Source organism: Thermobia domestica, chromosome 4, assembly GCF_964235325.1.
Source record: "Thermobia domestica chromosome 4, izTheDome1.hap1.1, whole genome shotgun sequence".
Taxonomy (NCBI): Eukaryota; Metazoa; Arthropoda; class Insecta; order Zygentoma; family Lepismatidae; genus Thermobia; species Thermobia domestica.
Genome location: NC_137457.1, coordinates 292,745,424 through 292,771,825, shown reverse-complemented (window position 1 = coordinate 292,771,825; position 26,402 = coordinate 292,745,424). Strand labels below are relative to the sequence as shown.

Sequence of the window (26,402 nt, the reverse complement as noted above, 5' to 3'; positions counted from 1 at the left end):
ATTTTTAAATTAGAATGAAAAATAAGCATAATTATTTACCACGGGGAAGAACCAGCGATTGAGCTTTCTTCCCTGTGAGAAGACCAGTAATCACAGAAAAAAATGCCACGGTATTATATATATTTACAAAGAATAATAACTATGAGTGTGCCGCGAGAATTCAAGTTACACCCATAGTGTGCCGCAAGTTGAAAAAGGTTGGGAAACGCTGCTCTAGCTGAATTGCTTTTCTTTGAGTTCTCTAGGTTTTCAGCCGCGTTTATCTATGTAGAAATTTACTGGGGAAACATTACATTTTATTTCCCTCAACGGAGACAGAATCCATTACTTTGAAAGCATTCAAAATGAACACAGAGACAGGAGTTTATGGACAAATTAAAAGTACAATTTATAATTCGCTGAAAATTAAAAGTACAATTTATAATTCGTTGATTGGTCTGGAGTTTATCATCATTTACAGCACCGATGCTATATGAGAGGTATCATTACAGTATAACGTGGGATCTAAACGTAAACTTTAAACGGAAATCGAACTCGGCGCTCCGTGCCGACTTTGCTTATTTATTTATACGTATTTCTGGATATTACAGGCATCTATGGCCTTAAGCCCGTCCTGTATGAGGGGTGACGTCCCTCGGCAAGCCCACGACCGAAGCAACGGGGAAGGAAGTGGCCTAAGAACTGTATGTCAGATACCATCCCGACATTTAGCTGGTATGAATGAGGAAAACCCAGGAAAAAAATCATTCAGGATATCTGGCCTGAAAAAACTGTTACACCTTTTCGATCGAGTGTCCCCAATGGGAGTTCCGCATCGAAGACACGTACACTAACTGCATAGCCAAATAGAAAATTTACCGTTTTATATAGCAAACGGCTAAAATACATAGCAATTCAGAGTGATTAATACATAAAGGAAAATTAGCAGGAAGTATCGGAGATTGATCGATAGCGAGTAATTATAACGGTTAGGATGCCGTTTACAGTAAATACGATTTAAAACTACAGTGGCCAATGTACATATGTTAGAGAATTTATATTAGGTGTAACTGCTCCTTCTTACGGTGGATTACGTCATACTAAGCTTATATTAATTACGTCATTTCTAATCAATATCTCATCTTGAACCTTAGACTGTCGTTCCTATTAAGGGTTAACTTCCACTATATATTTTGGCTCCGTCTGTGGCCATGAACTCGTAGCAGGCCAACTCGGGAACATTACAAAAAAAGTGGATTTGCGTTTTTGTTATTTTGTATGTACCATATCTAGCCCAAGTACTCTTGCTTTTGTTTATGCTTCCAAAACTGAATTATAAATCATTACGCACCCCATAAACGTCTTGAAACTAAATGGAATATTAGTAATACATTATAGCACATTTAATAATGGATCAGAACTATGCAAAGGAGTGTAGTGGGACATAATACGTTATCTGTGATGGAACTATACTATCACGTATCCTAAGCAAATTCAAACGTTTAAATTAAACATTGAACGTATACTTACCAATTTAACTTGCACAGAACAAGAACAAAGTCAACAATTCGATTGTGAGCCTTAACATGTAGCTGTTACCGTATAGTACAAGGACTGCAATGGTAAGTGTGTATTACTATAAACAGATTACGTAATAATAAAAATTGGAAAAGCGCAGCGCAACAACTCTGCAATACTAATATGGAAAATAAATTCTAATAATAATAATAATAATAATAATAATAATAATAATAATAATAATAATAATAATAATAATACAAACCACATCAATAAACATGAATATAGGGACATTTTAAAATCTCGTGGGAGGCGGGACACTTTCTCCGAAATTGGGATTGTTCCAACAAATTCTAAAACATGGTAACCCTATTTGTGGAGCACAAATGTGTGTTATTAAGGGGAAGTGACATGGTTACTATTAAGTACTTCTTCCACAGTGTCACATTGTGATAATTAGTGCCCTTAACTTAAATACGACTACTAAAATTTACATACACAAATGGGCTAAGAGGCTACTGATGGACCCACGTGATTGAAGGAACATACAGCTGTTTAAAAGTAATTTTCTTAATTACTTATGGATAACTTGATATACCTTATTCACTACTATTCCTGTTTTATTTCCTTATTTCAGTTGTAATAATATTTCGCAAATAAATGTTAATTTCCTCCTTTCTCTCTTCTTCACTAACTATATATGTATCCACAATGTATTACCGCGCGAAAGTAGGGACATTTAAACTATTGAGTGTAACTATTAAATGTTACAAACTCTGTCATATTCAGAAATAACGAAAATAATGTTTCACTGGAATTATACACTTATTTCCTTATCTTAACACTTTGACGGAGGATATAGCTTGAAATAAAAACTATAGTGCAGAAAATACGAACCACCTTTAAAACATACACCAACTTATGCTAGATGGCCACCAAACACCACAAATGCTATCTAACCAAGTCAGAGCAGGACCATTGCAAAGGGGCCCACATGTAGGCGCGTTGGCTACGGTGGGCATACACATAAATGAGGATAGTGGAAAAATACTTTGCATGGCATAAAAATACATGCTTTGCGTTGGAACAACTTTCCGACACTACAATGATCACTTTGTAGACGGCATTCACATGGTGCTTTACTTCATCATATCTTCCTTATGGAGTATTATATGGTAATGAAGGGTTAACTTTAGTGGTGTCTCTCCGTTTTTAAGAAAAATTACAGGAGAAAGAACGTAAGAAATGGTGATTTAGAGTTATGTGATCTTTAGGAATGTAAGGTTGGAAGTATAATTATATTTAATACAAGAAATTATATGTAAAAGTTGGTAGTATTTGCAAAACGCGGAATATTTTGATGCTTGCGAAACTGTACAAGCCGAATTCTGAAGTTAAATGAAAGGTAACGTAACCTAACTCAACTTAACAATTTTTACTGTTTTCGTAAGTTTTTGTAGGATTGAAACTGGAACATTTCTCTATGCTCAGCCGTAAAGAGCATACAATATATTTTGTATTTCTACCATATTATACATACAAGAGATAAAGTCACAATACTCTGACGGAAGAACGTATTGACTGAAAGTATTTGAGAACAAGATCCTGAGACGAATATTCGGACCCAAGAGGAACGGGAATGGGGAATGGCGAAAACTTCATAACGAGGAACTACATAATTTATATGGTTTACCCAACATTGTTAGGGTCGTCAAGTCTAGGAGGCTTAGGTGGGCGGGTCATGTAGCTAGAATGGAAGAAAGTAGAAACGCTTTCAAAGTCTTGACTGGAAGACCAATCGGAAAACGACCATTAGGAAGACCTAGGCGCAGATGGGAGGACAATATTAAGATGAATCTCGCAGAGATTGGAATACAAAGTAGAAACTGGATGCAGTTAGCTAAGGATAGAAGTCAGTGGAGAGCTTTTGGGAACGCGGCATTGAACCTCCGAGTTCCATAGGCCATAGGGTTAGTTAGTTAGTTAAAGTCACAATATATTTTGATTATCCATACAATCCTATTCTTGAATCAATTCACATATTTATTTTCTGTAGATTTTACAAATTCATGCTTTCATACAACAGGACAACACCGAACCCCGAAGATGCGGTACGTTGTGAAGAACTATTGAGTGTTGATAGAGTCCATCTATGTCTTTCTCTCCTCTATAAGCAGCTCACTTCCTAGGTTACTAGTACGGGGTAATGTTTAGCAGAAGGGGTCCAGAAGCACGTAAAATTTACAGGAGATGTGGATGATTTACAGGATTCCCTTTTAAAAAATATTTCTAAGCATCTACATACTGACTGCATTATTATTACTAATTATTGGAAGGGGTACGTGGGTTTGGATAAGCAAAGGTGGACTCATATGACTGTGAATCATTCGCATAACTTTGTTGATTCCGAGAGTGGTGCACATACACAGTCAATCGAGAATGTGTGGTTGCATTTAAAGAGTAATTTAAATTTAACTTATAGTTTTGATAATTTAATGCTTCATTTTGCATATTACTTATGGAAGAGAAGCTTTGCTGCTGGTTGTTCGATTGGTGAAATGTATTTCATTTTTCTTCGTCATGCTGGATTGATTTATAATTAGTGGTGAGTGTTACTTTATTTTTTTGCAGTTAATTTTTCTGTATTACGTTAGATTTATAGTTGTGGTATAGTTCTTTTACTGGTTATTGAGCGGGGGTTTGGGGAGCGGCAGCCCCCCATTTAGATCTCAAAATTGATAGTCACCGTTTCACCTGAACTGATTTCTCGGAAGATTTTACCATCAGTTGTCAAGGATATTGCCTTTGTACGTAGCAATTGAAGAGTAAATTCTTGGTGAGCGTGGTAGATTATTTGGTTAGCAATCGTAATCTATTATCATTGTTATATCTTAGTTTACTGGTGAAGTTAGATTACGATTGCTTCGATTCATGGGATTATTTTTGGGAACTGATCTCTGAACTGTTCCGAGGAATCGGTTCCAATGAATGTTCGGCATAAAGTGCACTCTTACCGAGAAAAGAGCTGGACCCCTTCTGCTAGACATAGGTCAAACTTTTTCTATGATTTTAGAAAGAAATTAATGTAATAGCAATAGCGCGTGTATGTATGTTCAAAGTAGCATAATTTGCACTCGTTGTTGGCTCGATGTATTTGTGTTTTTTTTTTGTAAAATAATAATAATAATAATAACAAATAAAGTGAAGGAAAACAAAAAACTATAAGCAAAACCAAATGTGGTTGTTGGTGTCACGTCAGAAGGGCCCGGACAAAAGGGCGAGGACAAAAAAGCCCGAGTCAAAACGGCCCCGCGTCAAAAGGGCCCCGGTCATAAGGGCCCGAGTCAAAAGGGCCCCGCGTCAAGTGTCCGGATCAAAAGGGCCCCGCGTCAAAAGGGCCCCGGTCATAAAGGCCCGAGTCAAAAGGGCCCGGGTTAAAAGGGCCCCGGTCATATGGCCCCGCGTCAAAAGGGCCCGGGACAAAAGGGCCCCGGTCATAAGGGCCCGAGTCAAAAGAGTCCCAGGTCAAAAGGGCTCCGCGACAAAAGGGCCCGAGTCAAAAGGGCTCCGCGACAAAAGGGCCCGAGTCAAAAGGGCCCTGCGTCCAAAGATGCCGGGTCAAAAGGGTCCCCGGCAAAAGGGCGGGAGTCAAAAAGGCCCTGAGCCAAAAGGGGCCCCGAGTCAAAAGGACCCCGCAATCAAAGGGCCTCACATCAAAAAAGCCTGAGATATAGCGTGAAAGGCATGAGAAATATAAAAATGCTTATTAGATTAAAAGTATGGACACCACCTGCTTTGTGTTGAAAGGACGTACATGTGGATCTGTATACAGTGTTAGTCAAAGTTATTACGACAGCTCAGTTACGATTCATGTGAACAGAGAAAAGTGTTGCAGGTAGGTATTGATCAGTGCCGTGTCATGGTGCCGGTGAGCGGGGCAACGACCCTGGCTGCCGAAGTAAGGTGGCGCAAAATTCGGGAGTAAGAAATAAAAGGAAAGAAAGAAAGAAAGAGAAAGAGGAAAAATTACTTGGAATATTTTAGATCAATAGCAGATAGTGTTACTCGTGTTAGGAAAATCTAAGTACTCCCAACAACAAAAGTCTCTCCACCCTAAGTGCTCTAATTCCATAACTTGGGGTCCAGGTAATTTGCAGTTGTGAGAACGCCTGGACAGATGCAACCCAATTTACACGTAACTTTTCTCGGCACTAACAACAGTTGGTAGCACTGAATCCAGTCTTTATGCAAGTAAAATTGTGAGTAGATGACGCACGAAACATTTCTCCATTCTGAGATGAACCTCTCTGGTTTAGAGCGTGTTGTCCAATGAACATTATATGTTAATCTCAATATTGTTTTGTATGTAATGTATTATTTCACTATATACTGTATATTCAAAGAAATAAAAACACTGATCACACATAAATCAGAAAATGCTTGAAAGTAGACGAAAATATCAAATCTAGAACAACTGCTGGAAATAAAGTTAGTAAATGATTGCATTCATTGAGAGACCTTCTCCAATTCTCCTCATTCCAATATTTCTTTCTTTCTGGAGGGGAGAAAATCTTGGTTGTCACACTGAATATGTATTGAAATTGAAATTGAAACATTTGAAAAAGTTAGAAAATGACCGGGATTTGAACGCGGGTCCACCGAATATAAGTTCAATGCGCTAAAAACTTACCCACCTCGTCACTTCATCTTCCGCCTAAACTATTAGCTAGTTAAAAGCATTGCATGTAAGACTATACACAAAATACCCGTACTAATATTCGTATAAGAAGATGTTCCTTATGAGTGTCACAATGACTTACCCGAGGTTTCCTCTTTTAACTCAAAAACAAGTGATATAGACCTTCGTCAATGAGGAAAATATCGCGAAGCGTTCTTCAAGATGAGGCTACCTCATTGTTTTTAACTGGTCCCGATTTATATTACTGCAATTCTTCCTCACCGTGACTTCTAATTTCTAAAGAAGAAAAGCCGGCAGACATTATTTTCGCATTCTTTGAATTGAATCAACACGTGTAGAAATAGTGTGTGCTATGTTTATGTAACATAGCTACTAGTTAATTTTCTTATCTTTGTATCAAGTATGAAAGCAGAGAACTGCCATTTCAGTGACTCGGGTTCGAATCCCAGAGTGACAGTTATTTTTTCTTTATTCGAAGGTATTGTTTATGTAATTGATATTGTAATTATGTTATTATTATTGTTATTATTATTAGTATTTATTATTATTATTATTTTGCGTATAACTGAATGAATTTCGATGGCAACTGTCGCCGAATATTAAAAAGTAAATATGGTAGAACTATGAAATAAAGTAAAGAGATGCGCGTAATTTTATCATAAAATTATATGGCGCAACGAATTTTATCTTCTCGTAAACGGTTATCGTCGAATATACACGGTTAAAGGAGCACTCTGTTGATCAAATTAATAGAAGTTGCTAGACAAGTATTGACCACCGGCAGAAAAAAATACAGAGTAACTGCAAGTCGAGTACGTACTATTGTACAGGAGTATACTCAAAGACCTTTAGAGAACTATCTTCGTGGCTTGGTTCACAATTTTAATTTGCAATCCACGCAAGCAGTTTGAGACAAATGTCAATTGTATTTGGCATTTTGAAAGTTAAGAAAAAAATGATAATAAACTTATGTCCAATATAAGTTGGAAGAATTTCAAAACAGATTAAAGTAGCCAGAATTTTTCAATGTAAGTTTACATACTTTATATATCTGCGACTTGGGACTAAAAGGGCTAATGTCAACACGAAGTCGTTTGGAGTATATATACTATTCACATTAACATTTTCTTTTCTTGCAAAAGAAAATATCCATTTATAGGTGTTAAAATTTGACGAACATTTCATTTTTTGTCAAAAAGTGACACTGGCCCTTTTAGACCCAATTTAATCGACAAGATATGAAGATTTTACTTTCTAAGGATTCATGTTAAGTAAGTACTTTTCAAATATAATAAATGCAATATGTTTATCTCAAAAATACTTTTTGTTAGTAATGTCTTTTTTCACTCTTTTTATCTTACTGTAAGGCTTTATGCAAGATTGGTACTTCTAAAATATAATGATCATAGTGTAATGTTAATCAAAGTCAAGTTGTTCAAAAAATATACTGTACTGTAAAATAATTATATACCTATAAAATCTGATCAGATGCAACAGAAAATACAAACAAATGCTATTTGTTTGTAATGTTTGTCATTTGTCTTTCAGCTGTTTTTAAATCCTTATTATAAGGCTTCGTGTTAGGTTAGCACCGTTAATATATAATAAGAATAATGTAATGTTCACCGAAGTCAAGTTGTTAATATTATATATATCTATATATATAATATGATGAGATTTAGTGGAGAAAATATATATAATAGTTTTCAGTAAGGATTTTTTGTTTATAATATACTTCTTGTTTCATTATTTTTTATTTGATTCCATGTCAGTAAGGCCTAGACAAAGAACGACGTGTACAGAAGGGGTCGTCCTCAATGCAATATCGTATATCAGTGGCTCCCAATCATGTTTACCTGGCACCCTCAATGCAAGCCCTTAATACTTCACACATTTCTTGCCGCTTGTTGGCTACACGTACTTTTTCTGATCTTTTACCTGATTTTAGATACACCATTGAATTTTCAATCCTTATTATAAGGCTTCGTGTTAGGTTAGCACCGTTAATATATAATAAGAATAATGTAATGTTCACCGAAGTCAAGTTGTTAATATTATATATATCTATATATATAATATGATGAGATTTAGTGGAGAAAATATATATAATAGTTTTCAGTAAGGATTTTTTGTTTATAATATACTTCTTGTTTCATTATTTTTTATTTGATTCCATGTCAGTAAGGCCTAGACAAAGAACGACGTGTACAGAAGGGGTCGTCCTCAATGCAATATCGTATATCAGTGGCTCCCAATCATGTTTACCTGGCACCCTCAATGCAAGCCCTTAATACTTCACACATTTCTTGCCGCTTGTTGGCTACACGTACTTTTTCTGATCTTTTACCTGATTTTAGATACACCATTGAATTTTCAATTCGATAATAATAATAATAATAATAATAATAATAATAATAATAATAATAATAATCTCAATATATTTATATTTCCTCTAGCAAGACTTCTGAATACCTTTGTAGTCCAATAGTATTATTTACCAGCTGTATTCTAATTAAACCACAGTTCGTATTCCAAAAATATTTTGCATTCCTACTTTTAATTTAACATACCTCTTATATCATTCGTAATATTTCTAATTAAGAATGTAGTTTATTTCTGTCAGTAGCTTCTGCACTTCTGTTCTTCGAAATAACATCCCATCAATGTGGGTTTTCATCGCTCCAATAGTGATAATTTTTTCGGTTCACCAGACCATATAAGGTAAATATCACTTCATCAAAGAATACGGGAGGGAGGGGCACGGTGGTTCAGTGGTAGAACGCTTAGCTCTGGTGTGTAGGACTACTGATTCGATTCTTGGCCAAGTAAGGTTGTGGTGGACAATATTGTATAGGTGAGTTTTCCCGGGGTACCCTCGTTTCCTTTTGATTTCACCCGTTCTTTCATCATCATTCACTTGCTTTAATCATCGTCATCCTAAAGGGCATAATGTGGGACGTTAAACTGACAGTCTGAAAGTTATCAGAGAATACCATGTCATTTACGACAATATTGCTGTCATCGATATTTCATATCATTACTTCGCAAAACTCAATGCGGTGATCAAAGTCGTCTTCCGTTATTTCATGCACTAAACGCATTCTCCTAGGGTTTCAACTTATACCGCCTTATGCAGAGTCGTTTTGACGTATGATTAGCGTCATACTAAAGGTTTGACTACCGCAATTAACATATGTTAATCGAACTCTTTAGTATGGTACTAATCATACTTCAGAATGACTTTACATAAAGAGCATAGTGTACAAAAATTCATTGCGCTGAACTCTGGGAAACACCTAGCTTGTTAGCAACTCTGGTTATCAATGAATGCGGAATTTCCACAAAAGATTGTAAATTAAAAGAAACTGCCAAATTGCTACATTGTTTCGGCCTTCCTGATCGCATGCGGTACCTTTCTGCAAAACATTCAATGGTCTCTTAGGCAGTTGACTTCGAAATTGGGTTATGGTCGGAAAATGTAGCATTAAATAACTGTTGTACCTCTGTATAAGATCTCTTCCTATCCTATAACCGGTGTCACGTCAGAAGGGCCCGAACAAAAGGGCGAGGACAGAAAGGCCTTAGTCAAAAGGGCTCCAGTCATAAGGGCCTGAGTCAAAAGGACCCTGGTCAGAAGGGCCCCGGTCAAAAGGGCCCCCTAACAAAAAGGCCCCATGACAAGAAATCTGAGATATAGCCTGCAAAACTTCAGAAGTATAAAAATACTTATTAGATGAAAAATATTACGTGGACATACCCGTTTATTTGTGTTGAAAGAACATACATGTGGAAAAAATATAGGGTTAGTAAAAATGTCACGACAGACCAGTAATAACGATACGCGTGGACGGAGATAAAGTAAATATTGCAGATGGTGGATTCTGCGATATTTGATATCACACAATATCTTTTGAATGGAAAGAGGTGGGTTTGACACATCAATTTAGGCTAGAATGTTCCCACAGATGAGAAGAAGAACTCATTTTTTAAAATCTATCTTCATTCGTTTGCGAGATAGGGTGCTACGTTTGATATTTGTATCTAGTAGACCAAAGTATCTGGACAGGCAGAGACACGTAGACGTAGAAAAGTAAAAGCTTGCAGGTTGATGCGAAAACTACACTGAGTGAGGGCGTGGACAGCCATCCTAGATTCGCCATATTGGATATCACATAATATTTTTAAATGGAAGAGAGTATGTTTAGCACATCAATTTAGGATTGAATTTTCCTACAAACGAGAATATGATTCATTCTTTACCAATCCTCATTCTTTTACGAGGAAAGTGTGCTATGTTTGACATTAGTGTGTAGTAGACAAAAGTATCAGGACAATAAAATAATAATGTGGCGGAGGAAAAGCAAATGTTGCAAGTGTATGTTGTTGCAAAAACTACATTGAATGGGGATGTGGACACTGTTGATCACATAAATATTCAGATATTATTAAAAAACTACTATAAAATGTCCTCTAAAATTATTTTATTCCTCCAAGTTAATACAGTTAGTATTTAATAGCAAACACACAATGATTTATAACTTTCTTTAAGCATTTCAGCATCGTTGTTACAATTTTCCTGGTGTAGTGTGGGGAAATATTGTTCCAATCTGTATGTAATGCTTTTCTCAAACCTTCTTTCACCGTAACTCGTATATATTGACCTTACGTTGCAATTCGCTCCAAAGATTCTCAATGGGATTAAAGCCGGTACTGTGTGGTGGGGTTTAGCGAACTTTTGGGCAGTTTTAAAGCAATCTTTTCTTTACAACGTATACTTTGTTTGGGATCAATATCTTGATAAAATTAGAAGTCTTTCTAAGAACGTTAAGATATATTTCTTCTGTATTTTAAAGCAGCCTGGAAGTTCTTGACATTTATTTCTGTATTTACTTCTCGAAACACTATTATTCTACCATCATATTCATGCAGGTTTAACTTAAATTCGTCGATAAAAACATTCCCACCAGTTTTTGGGTTTATTTTCAAAAGCTCTAGAAAATTTAAGTATCTTATATTTCTTAATTTAGGTAATACATGGTTTCTTTCTAGCAATTCTACCATTATATCCTTCCCGTATTAACTCTACATGGTACAATACACTGACCAGAAGAAACATCGTTATCACCCACTACTATTTGAACGACGTTGTTGAGCTCTACCAAATATTCGAAACTGCACATTAAAAGCATTCTATTGCTTTATAAACGTAAAGTAACAATTAATCGCAAATATACTTACTATTAAAATATGTTATACATACGTGGTAACTTCTCAATATTTTACAAACGTAAGCAAACGAACAGAAACGTTAAGAACACAATGAAGTACTATTTATTAGTTACCTGTCTAAATACTTTCTTCTACTAGAAACAAATGTCAAACTTAGCATGCACTATCGCGTAAATGAATAGAGATCGGTCAAAAGTCGACTCAGTAAGGGATGCGCACGAGACGAGTCGGGACAGAATTTTTGTCCATTTGTCTCTTTGTTACTGCCCTGTCATGATACTTTTTTTCTATTAGATACATATGTCAAACACCCTGTCTCATAAACAAATGGTAATGTGTCAAAAATGAGTTCACCTTCACATTTGTGGAAATATAAAGCCTAAACTGAAGTGTAAGATCCTAACCTTTTCCATTAAAAAAGGTACGGTCCGCAATATAGTGTAATTCAAAATGGCTTCCACGGTGACCACACTCCAAGCCAATGCAGTTTTTGCAATAACAACAATTGCAACATTTGATTTTCCCCCGTCCACGCGTGTCGTTATTATTGTTCTGTCCCAATACTTTTGACTAACCCTGTATGGAGATCCACATGTATGTTCTTACACCAAAATTAAAGAAACGTTTTCAAGATAATATTATTCATATAATACGTATTTTTCCATTTTGATTCAGGGGCAGAAATTGAATTTTAGAACTAAGCGAACAGTCATTAATAGATAATCTGATTGGGCTAGGTCTCGAGAATACAAACTTAGAGATATGATATGATATGATTTTCACTTTAGCATCCCTTTCAGCAGCGAGGCTGTATGAGATGTGGACCTACTGATTAACGTGGAATTCGAACCACATGAGATCCCGCCGGGAATCCAACCCGGGTCTTCCACGTCTACAAACTCAGAGAGACGCGGTTGAAAGCAAACTTTCATCGAGAAACGACTTGAGCGATAGGGATTGTTGCAGAACAAACAGCAACCAAACAAAATTAAGATCACCATTCAAGTTTCCTTTTTGCCTCTAATAACCACTGATATTCTTCCTTCTATTAGACAATCACTTCTACTTACTAAGGTGGCACTATCCACTCGTGCATCTTTGATTTCCACTTCTGTTTTGATTTCAGGCTTTCTGGCCGTGGGACTATTTCTCCCGGGCTCTTTCCACTCAAGCCCTTTTGACATGAGGCTCTTTTGACTCGGGCCCTTTTCTCGCGGGGCCGTTTTGAGGGAGAGGCCCTTTAGACTCAGGCCCTTTTGTTGCGGTGCCCTTTTGACGCGGGGCCATTTTGACCCGGGCCCTTTTGACCCAGTCTCATTTGACGCGGGGCCCTTTTGACGCGGGGCCCTTTTGACGCAGGGCCCTTTTGACCCGGGCCTTTTTGACGCGGGGCCGTTTTGACTCGGGCCTTTCTGTCCTCGCCCTTTTGTCCGGGCCCTTCTGACATGGAATCGTGGTTGTTACGTCCTTATGGCCTAATATAGCTAAATTAATCTTATCACGTAACTTCTGTCATGAGAATTGAACACTCAATAAACTGGGGAAAATTTGATAAGAAAAGGGAAAATTTGGACAGTTTGAGGGAAATTTTCTTTACGAAACCTACGAATACTGCATCCTACATGACGGTTACTATACTCTATTATCATTGTCAATTTACCTAATGTGGCTTTTTACAACACATCTTTATAAAGTCTACGATTAATCTTCATTTTTCTTTGTAATTAGTGCATGCACAGTAATGACCTATGTTATCATTTCATTTGCCTAATGTTTAAACTTCGTACAATTGTATCAATTTCTCCGTAAATTTTGGGGGCCACCTATGGAACTAACTATTCATATGTAGCCTATGTTATTATGGGTAAACAACCTCCTTACTGATGAAATTTAAAATCTTACATAATACCATGCATATAAATGTAAAACATAGAGCTTATCAAAAGTGATTCATTACAAAACTTACATTTATTTTTAAATCCTCTTTAATCATATCCAACAAACCAGAACTCTTCTGCCTGGTATTTCGAGGGAACAATTCTATAACACTCTTATTGTGAAGCAGACACAAACGACAGGTGTTATGTGGAAAAGCAGATTCCATGATTACTAAAATGGAAATAAAACACGTATATATATAAACAACAGAATTAACAAGACTAAAATAAATTAAAGGTAAACATCAACAACTCAAAACTAAAACAAACGACACACGATTTTACGGAACAAATGAATAATGAAATCATATAATGTTGCCACTACCATAAAATCAGTGTTGCCAAAAATTGACGCAAAAAGTCACTAAATCGGTGAAATGACTCTAATCTGGGTGAAAAGTGGCTAAAAATTGTGATATTCCGTCTCTCTCTCTTATATATATAATTGTATGTCACAATACCTTGACAATAATCTCCATTTTCTATAACATATATGTTTTACTTTATGATCAATATCACTTCAAAGAAAACAAAAATGTTAAAGAAAACACATGAAACTTAAAAGTTCACAAAGAAAAAACCTACATCCACTTCACCGTTTCCTTCAACTGTTAGAGGTAATCTGCTGGTATTGAAAGCTCGAGGAGAATTGGGAAATCTTGCGCGCGGCACCTTGATTGTGAATCCGTTAGCCATGGAGTCCAATCATCGCCCCAACGTCCAATCGCCCGACAACGACACTCGTTGTTGTGTTTGTCAATCTGAATTTTATCGACCTTTGGGTCCATTAGCTGCTACTCCTACCGCAGTATTTCCGTCTACTCTTAACGCAGTGTCCGCCTTAGCCTCGCTACGTCGCCACGCACTCAACATCCCGCAAACGGCACCTATGACTACTCGTGATGAGGACAAGCACCTTGAACCCGCAACGGAGCTCATTAATGGTGTCAGAGCACTCGCTGAACCCGTCGTTCTGCTCCAGCACAACCACCAGCCAAGTCGACACAGGAGTTTGATTTGCCTAGTCACATCTCAATGTTAACACCCTCGGCCGCCGGACTATGCTGAAGCCAGGGAACTCCTTATGCTCTACTCATTTGTCGATCAGCTGTCTTCAGAGGACAAAAACTTCTTCCGCGTACGAGTATTTTTATTTGTTATCGCCGTCCAATTCGATTGATGAACGGCGGCAGCCAACGCTAATTATATTCCCGTTCCCGACCTGGTAGTGCATCACCCGCAGCCTTTTTCTTTTTTTTCGTCAATCAGCCTTCACAACAGCGAAGACGACGAATTCAAAGAATGCTTCCTCGACCTCAACCTCCTGAGAACGATATCATCGACTTCTGAACTTCCCTCCTAACTCCAGATGCGCCACAAGACCCAGTTCAAGATGCGGCCCTGGAGGAAGTGCAGACCCCTACGCAACCGTATGATCCCCTCACAGACCTCATCACAGACTTGGATCTTCAGCCGAAAGACATCAAGTGGTCCCCTCGTGATCCACGTTTATTGTTCCTTTTCCTTGATCAACAACGATACATCCAAAACCTCCTACCAGATGAACTACCAGAAGACAATCAAGAGGACCAACCTCAGCAAGATAGTGAAGACAGTGATAGTGAATATTCTAGTGACGATGAAGTTACTGGTGAATCTCAAATCGCGTACTACGCTATCCCGCGAGTGGTTCCTGATCATCCTCACTTCGACCCCCTGGTGATTTTTGTTGTGTTCAAGAGATACATCATACTCCGCCTCGTCTTCGACGAACTCGTCTCGCCTACGATCCACTTATATTCGTTCTTCAGAATGCTGTAGTAGTGGAGGAAGTTCCCTCGTACTTATTACGTATTATTAATATCTATCTTCTTTAGCACACAGGTAATGATTAGGGATGGCCACAAACTTCCAGTTCCGGCGGAACCGGTTCTTGGATATCCGGTTCCAGACCTGGATCCGAAAACCCCGTTCCAGAACTGGATCTTAGGAACCGGTTCCAAATCTGGATCCGAAAACCCGGTTCCAGATCTGGATCCGAAAACCTGGTTCCAGACCAGGATCCGAAAGTCCCCAAAGACCCGTAAATTAGGCACAAAATTTAAAACCCTGCAAAACACTGCAAAGAGGATCACATGTTTGTGCCCTCCCCACCCAGACTCGCTTGTGGTCCCCAGAAAAAATTTTTGGTCCACCAGTAGGTGTTTATCCAAATGAGTTTGCCTGTTTAGCCAATGAGTTTGCCAGTTACCCAGTTTGTTTAGCCGAATGCGACAAGCGGCCCCCGCCTGGGGGCCTGCCTGTCGCTTCCACCATTTCATTTAGCACATTGTTCACAGCCTGCCAGCAGGTCGGGTTTAGCGTAAGGATGGCCACAAAATTCCGGTTCCGCGAGGAACAGGTTCTTGGAGAACTGGTTTTCAGAACCAGTTCCAGACCTGGATCCGAAAACCCGTTTCCGGAACTGGATCTTGGAAACCGGTTTCAGACCTGGATTTGAAAAACTTGGTTCCGGAACCGGTTCTGGCCATCCCTAGTAATGATTGTGGGTGATATACGTGAAGATGTACTGATTTTATTTAGTTTCCTTCTATTCACTGCATTCAATCCCTGCTCTAGTTATGCAACCACTCACAACACCAAAAATCCTTCGCCATCTTGATTTTGGTCAAAACATTGATGATCTGTCAACGATTTTTTGTTACTTGGTGGGACGTTATTCCACAGTCATGAATCGGATCCATCTGTCCTAACGGAATATCCGAAACCCCTACTTCATGTGGGAAACACCCTTGCTCCGCCACTGAAGGATTCAGAATTATGCACTTTTGGATAAAACAGAGTACAAGTCTAAAGACAGTAACATGCCGCCTCAGCTCAATAGCTAATAGTTTTGGAAATATTCGGCCCCAAAATTCATTTTCTCGCGATTTTGGACAGCTCTAGCTCCGAAACTATGCACATTTGACCACGGGCCCATATGAACTTTTTTTTTTCCTTTTGTCCATATGAAATTTTGATGTGAGGAATCACATGTTTCAGTTTGTCGGTCTAATTCATTAATACCTATATCTATCTATCTATCAATCAATCAATCTATCTATCTATCTATCTATCTATCTATCTATATATATATATATATATATATATATATATATATATATATATATATATATATATATAGAGAGAGAGAGAGAGAGAGAGAGAGAGATATTAGAGTGGCAACGAAAATTCACTTTCGCATTTTGTATGGCCTCAGGGTCAAATTTTGTTTCTTTTTATCTCAAATGTTTATTACAAAACCTTTGAAGCAATTACGGGACGCAGACAAGCTTGGACACTTCTCAATTCATCCTCTTGCGCCAGACTCGAACGAATTCCTGAGGTGTCCAAGCAAGTCGTGGTCGAACTCGACAAGCCTGGATACATCTCATTTTGGGTCGTTGACGACAAGGTAGGACGACGACAAGCCTGGACACATTCCTGGGGTGTCGAAGCTTGTCGTGGTCGATCCCGACAAACCTGGACACATCTAATTTTGGGTCGCTCACGACAAGGTTGGCCAACGACAAGCCTGGACACATTCCAATGGGCCGATTTGGTGCATTCAAAGCACGTAGATCTGACAAATACAACTGTTTATTCACTTGTACGGGTGTACAAGGGCAGTTAGTGTTATCAATGTACAAGGGCAACTGTTCTCTCTGATCATACTGCAGTGTTATTTTTATACCACCGTGACATTCATAAAAATCGTAAGAAGTACCACAGACATGAGGGTTCAAACCTATTCAAGCCATCAGGCTTTGGGGGCGCTACGTTTCGACGACACCGTATCGGCGCCAGCTCAGTTCGGCGAAAATTTATGTACAAGGGCACACATCCCATTTAATAATTATTTAAGTAAAACGAAAATTTTGTAAATAATAATAATCTCTTTCAAAAAAAGATAAATAAATTTAAAATAATTCGAAAAGCCTCTAGTAGAGGGCAGTAGCTGACTGGCGAGAATCAGCCAATAGCGATATAGATGCGAGCCAAGCAACTCTATATTGAAGGGCATGTATGTATGAACTGGAAACGCCTTAACTGATAGAGTTTGTTGGAACAGACATTTCAAATTGGGTCGTTGATGACAAGCCTGGACACATTCCTGGGGTGTCCAGGTTTGTCGCGGTCGATCCCGACAAGCCTGGACACATCTCATTTTGGGTCGTTGACGACAAGCTTGGACACATTCCTGGGGTGTCCAAGCTTCTCGTGGTCGATCCCGACAAGCCTGGACACATCTCACTTTGGGTCGCTGACGACAAGGTTGGCCAACGACAAGCCTGGACACATTCCTGAAGGTGTCCAGGCTTGTCGGGATCGACCCCGAGATGCTTTGACATATCTCATTTTGGGTCGCTGACGACAAGGTTGGACAACGACAAGCATGGACACAAAAATTGTCCAGGCTTGTCGTCGTCCAACCTTGGCGCGGTCCCGCAATTACACAATATTTAGTAGTCGCTCAACAAATCAATAAATTGACTTTAAACCACTAAAATGTGAAAATTCACATATAAATACTAAGAAATTCAAAAATATATTTGGAAACATCCTTTAATAATATTTGTTTTACAAATGTTTATTCTTTTCAGTATTTAATTTTTCGAAAGTATATTCAACATAGGAAATAAAAACTGCCTTGACTGAAAATGAATTTACTTGATGTGAGGAAATTTCTTTGTGCTGCTCTACAACTTGGAACAAGAAATTGGGTCTGATCCTCCTGATTGGTCAGTTTTTCATTGAATTTCTGAATCAATACAATCCCTCGTTCTGCTAGATCATTTACAACATACAGAGCGTTTACACACTCTCCAGTCTGAAGGAAACTATCATTATTTTCCCATATTTCAGGGTTTTCTAATAAAAAATCCGTTGATATCTCCAGTGCTTCGAACAGCTTTCTGGTGTTCCTGTAAACGAAGTCACTAAAGGCTTTATCCTTCGTGGTCTCCTCATATCTTAAGCGCACGAGTTTTTCTTCACTTCAATCCATAAATAACGCTGTAATTATGTCTATCTTCATTGCTGCACGGACTTCAGCATCAAAGAAACTGAGATCAATAAGTGGTTTGCTCAAATATTATAGATTTGAGAAACTGCGCATTGCTGCTGCTGCAATTTTTGCATTAACATTCTTATAGGAATAAATGCGTCTTAAGATATTCAGATTATTCTTTGGAGTTGAAAGCGCAAGAGGAGAGGAATACACCATGCTTTCAAATGCACTGCGATGACAAGTATGTTGAAGTCACGAGATGTAAGGTGAAACTGTGATCGGAAAAGATAGATCTTTAGGCAATCAATTTCGCCATCCATCGTGCACGATGGTAGGCCCCAGGAACGTGGAATGTGATAACTTCTGGAAAAACTTCGCCAAGAAATATGATAACAAGTTGTAGAAGTTCTCTCTAATCATCTCTGGGTTGATAGTGCGTCAATTGCTGCTTCAAGAAAGATATCAGTTCTTACTTTACTGTGGTCAAAACCTCTGCGACATCTTCTATACATCTGGTGTCCTGACTTCCGGTATCGAACTTCAGCTTGTCAATTAAGTTCCATCCCTCAGAGAAAATTGAAAAAGTTTTGTGTGTGGACTCATTAAAACACCGGAAACCATGTCGAATACTCTTGCTACAACGAGTTCCATTACGTGATGCCTGCAAGGGACTCTAATCAGATCCTTCTGCATTTTCTGTTCCAGCAGGGTACAATCCGCGGCCAAAAACCTGCAACATGAGGATGTAAGTTTATTGTGAAACTACGCCTAACAGCACAGGGAATGAACATAACGTCTAAGTGGAACGAATCACGCCAGGATAAACCTCGGCCTCCTCCCGTGCACACTTATTTTGGCGCAAAAGACTTTTTCATTTCACAATAAACTTATATGTTCATGTTGCAGGTTTTTTGCCGCGGATTGTACAAGCTCCATTTTGTGATCCTGTGTTAGACGCTGTTGCGTCAAAGCACGTGAAATGCACACATGTGGTTAAGTTCCGATCCCCCAGAAATTTCCGTCGATTCTCTCCAAAATTTATTTCTAGAAAATAACATCATCTAAGAGATAGAGTCACTCAGCGAATTTTCCTTTTTCGGGGGTGAGATTCTGTTAAAATAAATTTCGAAATTTTCCCATATAGTTGGTTGCCACCCTAATATATATATAAGTAGCGTCTCCTGACGTGGATGTTAGGGCGTTGGCAAGAAAGGCAAAATATATTAACCCTCACAACCATAGGTGATACTAGAGGGAAAAACCCCTCTTCCCAGGAGCAAAGATGGGCCCACACACATTGTTTTACTGATCAAAAATATTGTGATAAATTTACCTCAATTTACGCATAACTATTTTAGTGGCATTCGCATTCAGCATACGAGTATTTAATAGTGACTATACTTTGCCCACCCATCGAATTTTTGAATATAGTCTGTACCTGGAAGTTCTCGCAATTTTCGAAAGTAAGGAACCATGATCGTCACTGCACAATGTCCTATTTACGCCAACATATAAATAGCAATTTACTTCTAACAATTTAATCTGGAAATTATAAAGAGCAATCAAGGACTATGTTATTACGTAAGAAATACATTTAATTATAATAATTATAGTATAAGTAAATATACCCTCAAAATATGAAACTGAAAATCAAAAACAAGCAATTATTTACTTACAATTACGTGAATTTCAGCATCGTGAAGTCGTCTTTCTTTGTGTAGAAACCTCTGGATTACTGCTTTAGAAACAGTAATGGGGGCCCGAAACCGTAAGTCTTGAGGATGAGCCACTAACGACAAAGTAAATGAAAATTAGGGAAATAAAAAGGCAGAATGGAAAACCGTTCTGTAGCTTAACGTCCAGGCTTTTTTTTTTTTTTTTTTTTTTTTTTTTTGTTTGTTTGTTTCTTTTCACCGTACTCCTTACACGTATTTTAGGAAGAACTCGATTGCACTATTAACTTTTGAATTGCATGATATGTTTAGCAATAAAAAAGTGCGATCATAACCCCTCTCCCCCCCAAAAAAATATTTTCCGTATTGCTATAAAATATCTGTACATCCACAAATAAATCTACAGACTTGGCAACGCTTGAGAGAAGCAGAAAACTCAAGACGTTGATTTCCTAACCAACGCCTTGGATCACATAAGCACGAGGTGAGGAACACGAAGCGCATGCACAATAGAAGTCTTCTAAAGCAGTGAAACTTCAGCCATAGCGTTGCCAACGACTTACTCGCAGAGTTGCCTCCTCAAAACATGACGGAGACCGCACAGCACTTCTCTGTTCTTTTGCACTTCAACAGTTGATTCTGTCTCGTTGAAAATAAAAAAATTCCAAGTTATGACGATCCGTTTAATTTAATTAAAATACTCTTTTCTTCATTTTTCGTTGGGCGTTGACACACGACTTGCACACCCAGAGAAGACGCTACTGATATATTATATATCCAGTTCTGTTTAGAATCCTCCGTTTCCTTTGATACATTACAAAGTACGTTTTCAAATGACGCAGTGGTTCGAAGTTTGCTTTTCAACCATTCATTTTCATGCTGTATCTCGTACGATTCTAGTCGTATTACAACACAAATTTGGCTATTTATATATTTATTATAGCGTGTATTGGGTAGTCAAATTGGTCAGTTTTCTTTATTACATTCTAAAATATTACAGTTCGATACCCAGATTTGAGGAACAGTGAAATTTTTGGATTACTGGATTTTACCTGGGATCTATTACGTGTGCAACCTACCGGTTTTTGAATGACTTCGATATCTTCATTAGCTCTGGAGATATACGCCTTAAAATCAATGTGTACGAAATATAGTGGTTTTTTCAACGATATCTTCAAAACAAAGCGGAATTTATGCAGGATTTATACCGACTTCTTTTTGTCATGATCGCTGGTGCAAATCCCGGGGAAATGAGGGGTACACGTCCCCTCCAATCTTGGAACTGGAGGACTGTGCCCCCCCCCCAATAATCCGATTTGAAATGTGTTGTTTGGGGAGAAATGTGATGGTTTGTGTTCGATTTATACAAAGGAAAGTGAGATGAAATTGATGTCTCCCCCAGAATAAGACTTAAATCTGCCTGCCTCCCTATTTTAAGACAACTGTGCTCCCCCTGATCGTCCTTAGCGTTGTTTTTCAACTTCATAAATATTTTGAACATCGCTTAAAAAGCAGAAAGAAAAAAAAAAGATTAGGGGAACGGTCTTACCCGTCCTCTCGAATGTTGAAGATAGATTTGCGCCGCTGGTCATGACCCATACTATCATCCCTCAAAATATGACTCTTTCCTGGTGAAACACACTGTATATATAGTCTATCATACCTGAATACGATCAAAAGTATCAAACAAGGAACATAACAAACCTACTGCGCCTCTCTTAAATCTTGTGATCTCAACTATTGCTGTATTGGTAACTTTTAAAAGTACGTATTTACATATATATTTTTCCTTCTACACAATCTTCTTTTACTAGAACAATCTTACGTATTTTATTTTTGTTTTCGGAAGTTTCGATAAGAGAACTTGTTTCTCGTTTTATTGCTCCTTTTAGATCTTCAGATATCGATTTCAAATACGAGCTTATACACGAAACGAGTTATGGTAATTTGTGACAATTCTTTTCAGGAGTAAAAGTGGATCTGAAAAGGTAGGGGTACGGTACGTAGGGCATCACGTCACGCTGTCCCCCTGCATGGCTTTGCCCATTGTAGTTTTTTAGGAACTGGAGGACGCCATTCATATTTTTTTAGGTGGGGAAACGGCGTTCCCCCTCACTTTTACCCCTGGTTCTTTTGAAAACGTTTGCTTAAATTACACACAGATCTAAGGAGCTCCATTATTAGGCAAAAGGGTTGAAAGAAAAGAACATTTGCACTTCAAGAACTCCAAGACTCAATATGGATAGATTTGTTATCCTAATGTAAATGTCCACATGTAATCACTGTTGCCACATAACATTCCTTAATGACAGAAATTGTGCTACAATGACTTAGCAAATATATCTCTTTCCTGATTCTGGAATTCTCAGTGCAAGATCTTTCTTGCGTATCGCACAAATCATTTTCTCGTTTTATCGATTTGTGAAACTGTATTAAGTTGGGAAAATGAAATGTTTGCTTGGAAACAACACAACAGATGTATTTGAGGTTCTATTTGGACAAATTCTACACATAGTTCACTTAAGTCTTCGTTATTAAAAAAAGAAAAAAAAAACTTTCCATGGTGATGTCCTTCAAGATAAAGAAGACGGGTGATTACTGAAAGTGAATTATGATTAAACTAAATTTTATACTCACCCGTCGTCAAAACAGAACTCGGGACCATGTGTAACAAAGGCACACACATCAGCCATTAGACCAGCGGGGAAAGCTCACAGCTTCCTCTTTCAGTTCATTCCCTCTTATTATAGTCATTAAGCCTACTCTGGTCCCGTGTGCACTGAAAGCTCTCCTCTGTTTGACTTCAGATTCATGTTTGGGGTTGTCCTTTTCTGTAACCAAATAATTGGTCACATGGCTTGGACGTGGTTGATAAGGGTGCTATCTTGGATTCCAATATGGCAGCCATGCGACTACCTCCATTTATCCTTATACGATAATATCTCTCATCTCAAAACTAAGATGTAAACTTCGCAAAGGTGCTAAATCGAAGATAATGCATGAATCAATATCGTTCCTTTATGTTGCTGATATTTTAAAATATGTCGCGGGTATTATTGTTTAAAAAAAAAAAAAAAAAAAAAAAAGCTTTCTCAGTTTCATTATATTCGTTTCATAGAAGATTACTATGAAACTATCAGACACGGAAAAACACCTCGAAGTGAACGTTATCGAGTAGAGTTTCACATTCCTAACGGTACTAATAGTATTTCTGCATTTTAAAAACTAAAGAAGCCAGGTCATTTTATGTAGCGCAAGGTACTGGATTTTGAAAACTTAGATTGTGCTAAGCAAAGTGCTATACGCAAATACTCTTACAACTAAAATAGAAAAAAAAAAAAAAAAACATTTGGAAGCTAACTAGTGTTATAATACGTTATTTTGGGAATCCTGTAACTCCTGGCGAAGTAAAATTTGGACAATAACCTATAATGACATAATCAATATAGCGGCCAAGCGGGAGCGTGCTCTGGTTTGAGATTCATGTTTGGGGTGGTCCATTTCTTTATAAGAAAAACAGATCACATAGCCTGGGTGTGGATGGTAAGACTCTTATGTTGGATTCCAATATGCCTGCTCTATCTCCTGTATATTTTACGTGTGTGTGTCCACTTTGTCGCCAACGCTACTAAGGACGCCAACTTGTGGAACTAGAACCGAAGGAAGACTGTAGGAAATGAATGGGGGAAAATGACACTGCGAAACTATATGGAATGGAAATCAACATATAAATATCGGAAGTCATGAGATTATCCCGTAGAAATGCGTTCTTACGGGCCAGAGTAGAACAAAGAGAATCTGAAGAGGTTGATCATTCAAGTATCTGGGAAGTAACTTTGACAAGAGACTCTTACTGCACCAAAGAAGCATTCAACAAGAAAAGATCACTCTAAACTAGCAGACTAAGGGAGAAGTTAGTCATGTGCTATATATATATATATATATATATATATATATATATATATATATATATATATATATATACAGGGTGTTTCAGATAAAACGTCCAGTGCTTATAAATCCGAAACGGCTGAGAATAAAAAGACGAAACAAAAACTGAGATAGGAAAATGTCATAGGGCGCATCACATGGCGTTGTTCTGGTGACTCCCAGGGCCCTCCTTCAAGGGAACCCAGGGGCCAAATTCAAATTTTCAAATAGGAACATGTATTGATTCATACCTCATTCAATAGTACTTGAAAAACGAAACAACTTTTGTAGGAAACAATTTTCGATTTGGGCCACCGTTTTTAAATGGCCGCAAAAAGTGGGTCCTATATCAGATAAAACGTCCAGTGCTTATAAATACGAAATGGCTGAGAATAAAAAGATAAAACAAAAACTGAGATAGGAAAATGTCATAGGGCGCATCACATGGCGTTGTTCTGGTGACTCCCAGGGCCCTCCTTCAAGGGAACCCAGGGGCCAAATTCAAATTTTCAAATAGGAACATGTATTGATTCATACCTCATTCAATAGTACTTGAAAAACGAAACAACTTTTGTAGGAAACAATTTTCGATTTGGGCCACCGTTTTTAAATGGCCGCAAAAAGTGGGTCCTATATCAGATAAAACGTCCAGTGCTTATAAATCCGAAATGGCTGAGAATAAAAAGATAAAACAAAAACTGAGATAGGAAAATGTCATAGGGAGCATCACATGGTGTTGTCGTGGTGACCCATAGGGCCCTCCTTCAAGAGGGCCCAGGGGCCAACTTCAAATTTTCAAATGGGAACATGTATTGAATCATACCTCATTCAATAGTCCTTGAAATACGAAACAACTTTTGTAGGAAACAATTTTCGATTTGGGGCACCGTTTGCAAAATGGCCGCAAAAAGTCCTGTATCAGTTTGAAGTTGGCACCTAGGCCCCCTTCACTGAGTTTCCTGAGGGTCACCACAACAACACCACTTGATATGCTTTATCATCTTTTGTATCTCAGTTTTTGTTTCATCTCTCTATTATCAGCCGTTTCTGATTTAGGCCTATAAGCACTGGACGTTTTATCTGATACAGAACCCACTTTTTGCAGCCATTTTGAAAACGGTGGCCCAAATCGAAAATGGTTTCCTGCAAAAGTTGTTTCGTTTTTCAAGTACTATTGAATGAAGTATGATTCAATACGTGTTCCCATTTGAAAATTTGAAGTTGGCCCCTGGGCCCCCTTGAAGGAGGGCCCTGGGGGTCTCCACAACAACACCATGTGATGTGCCCTATGACATTTTCCTATCTCAGTTTCTGTTTCATCTTTTTATTCTCAGCCATTTCGGATTTATAAGCACTGGACGTTTTATCTGATATAGGACCCACTTTTTGCGACCATTTAAAAACGGTGGCCCAAATCGAAAATTGTTTCCTACAAAAGTTGTTTCGTTTTTCAAGTACTATTGAATGAGGTATGATTCAATGCGTGTTCCTATTTGAAAATTAGAAGTTGGCCCCTGGGCCCCCTTGAAGGAGGGCCCTGGGAGTCACCACAACAACACCATGTGATGCGCCCTATGACATTTTCCTATCTCAGTTTTTGTTTCATCTTTTTATTCTCAGCCGTTTCGGATTTATAAGCACTGGACGTTTTATCTGAAACACCCTGTATATATATATATATATATATATATATATATATATATATATATATATATATATATATATATGAATCATTGGACTGTATGGTTCATACATGGGCATTATGGACGAAGAATTATTTACGCAGCTTCAAAATGTGGTATTGGAGGAAGATGGAGAAGATAAAATAGACAGGGAGAGTAACAAACGAAAGTGTTTTAAAATGGATAGAGGAAAAAGAGGATGCTTTTGGCCAGCATTCTTCGTAGAAAGGCCAATTGGATTGGACACATCTTGCGAAGAAATTGTCTTCTTCATACCACTAAAGAAAGAAAGATGGAAGAAAACAGAGGAGCAACAAGAAATACACAACTGATCGCCGATTTGAAAAATTGAAGAAAATGTTGAGAGTTAAAAGAAGAAGCTGAAGATTGAAAAACGTAGAAGAAACATTTCCAATCCCAAACCTAAAATAACAATAATAATAATAATAATAATAATAATAATAATAATTGTAGCAAATTGACAGGTGCAACGAATTTTTTTTTATCTGAACAAAATTAATACCAATATATATGTTTTTCATTTCCTGAATGTAAATGAGCTGGTTTGCAACAAAGTTAATTTCTTTTAAGTAATCTATCTATAAAGTCGATCGTGTCTAATGCGTTTGTTTGTGTTCCTTTTAGCTCCAGTTTTGTGGCCTCCTCATATAGTTAACATGAACCCACTGAGAGTTCCCCAAAAAA

General features: G+C 37.9%; 2 protein-coding genes across 4 annotated transcripts in view; both read right to left on the bottom strand.

The window, feature by feature from the left end:
* The window catches only part of LOC145684175 (uncharacterized), a 47,852-nt gene extending 34,186 nt beyond the window's left edge, over positions 1–13,666 (bottom strand). For 2 of the 3 annotated variants that reach the window (XM_081756177.1, XM_081756175.1), the window contains exon 1: positions 13,392–13,665. In XM_081756177.1, the coding sequence (XP_081612303.1) occupies positions 13,392–13,529 (138 nt within the window). In that variant the 5' untranslated portion in view covers positions 13,530–13,665. Of the gene's footprint in view, positions 1–13,391 lie in introns of all 3 variants that reach the window. The other variant, XM_081756178.1, reaches the window with a different exon arrangement.
* The window catches only part of LOC145684174 (uncharacterized), a 190,888-nt gene that overhangs the window by 126,319 nt on the left and 38,167 nt on the right, over positions 1–26,402 (bottom strand). The gene's annotated exons all lie outside the window — the stretch shown is intronic.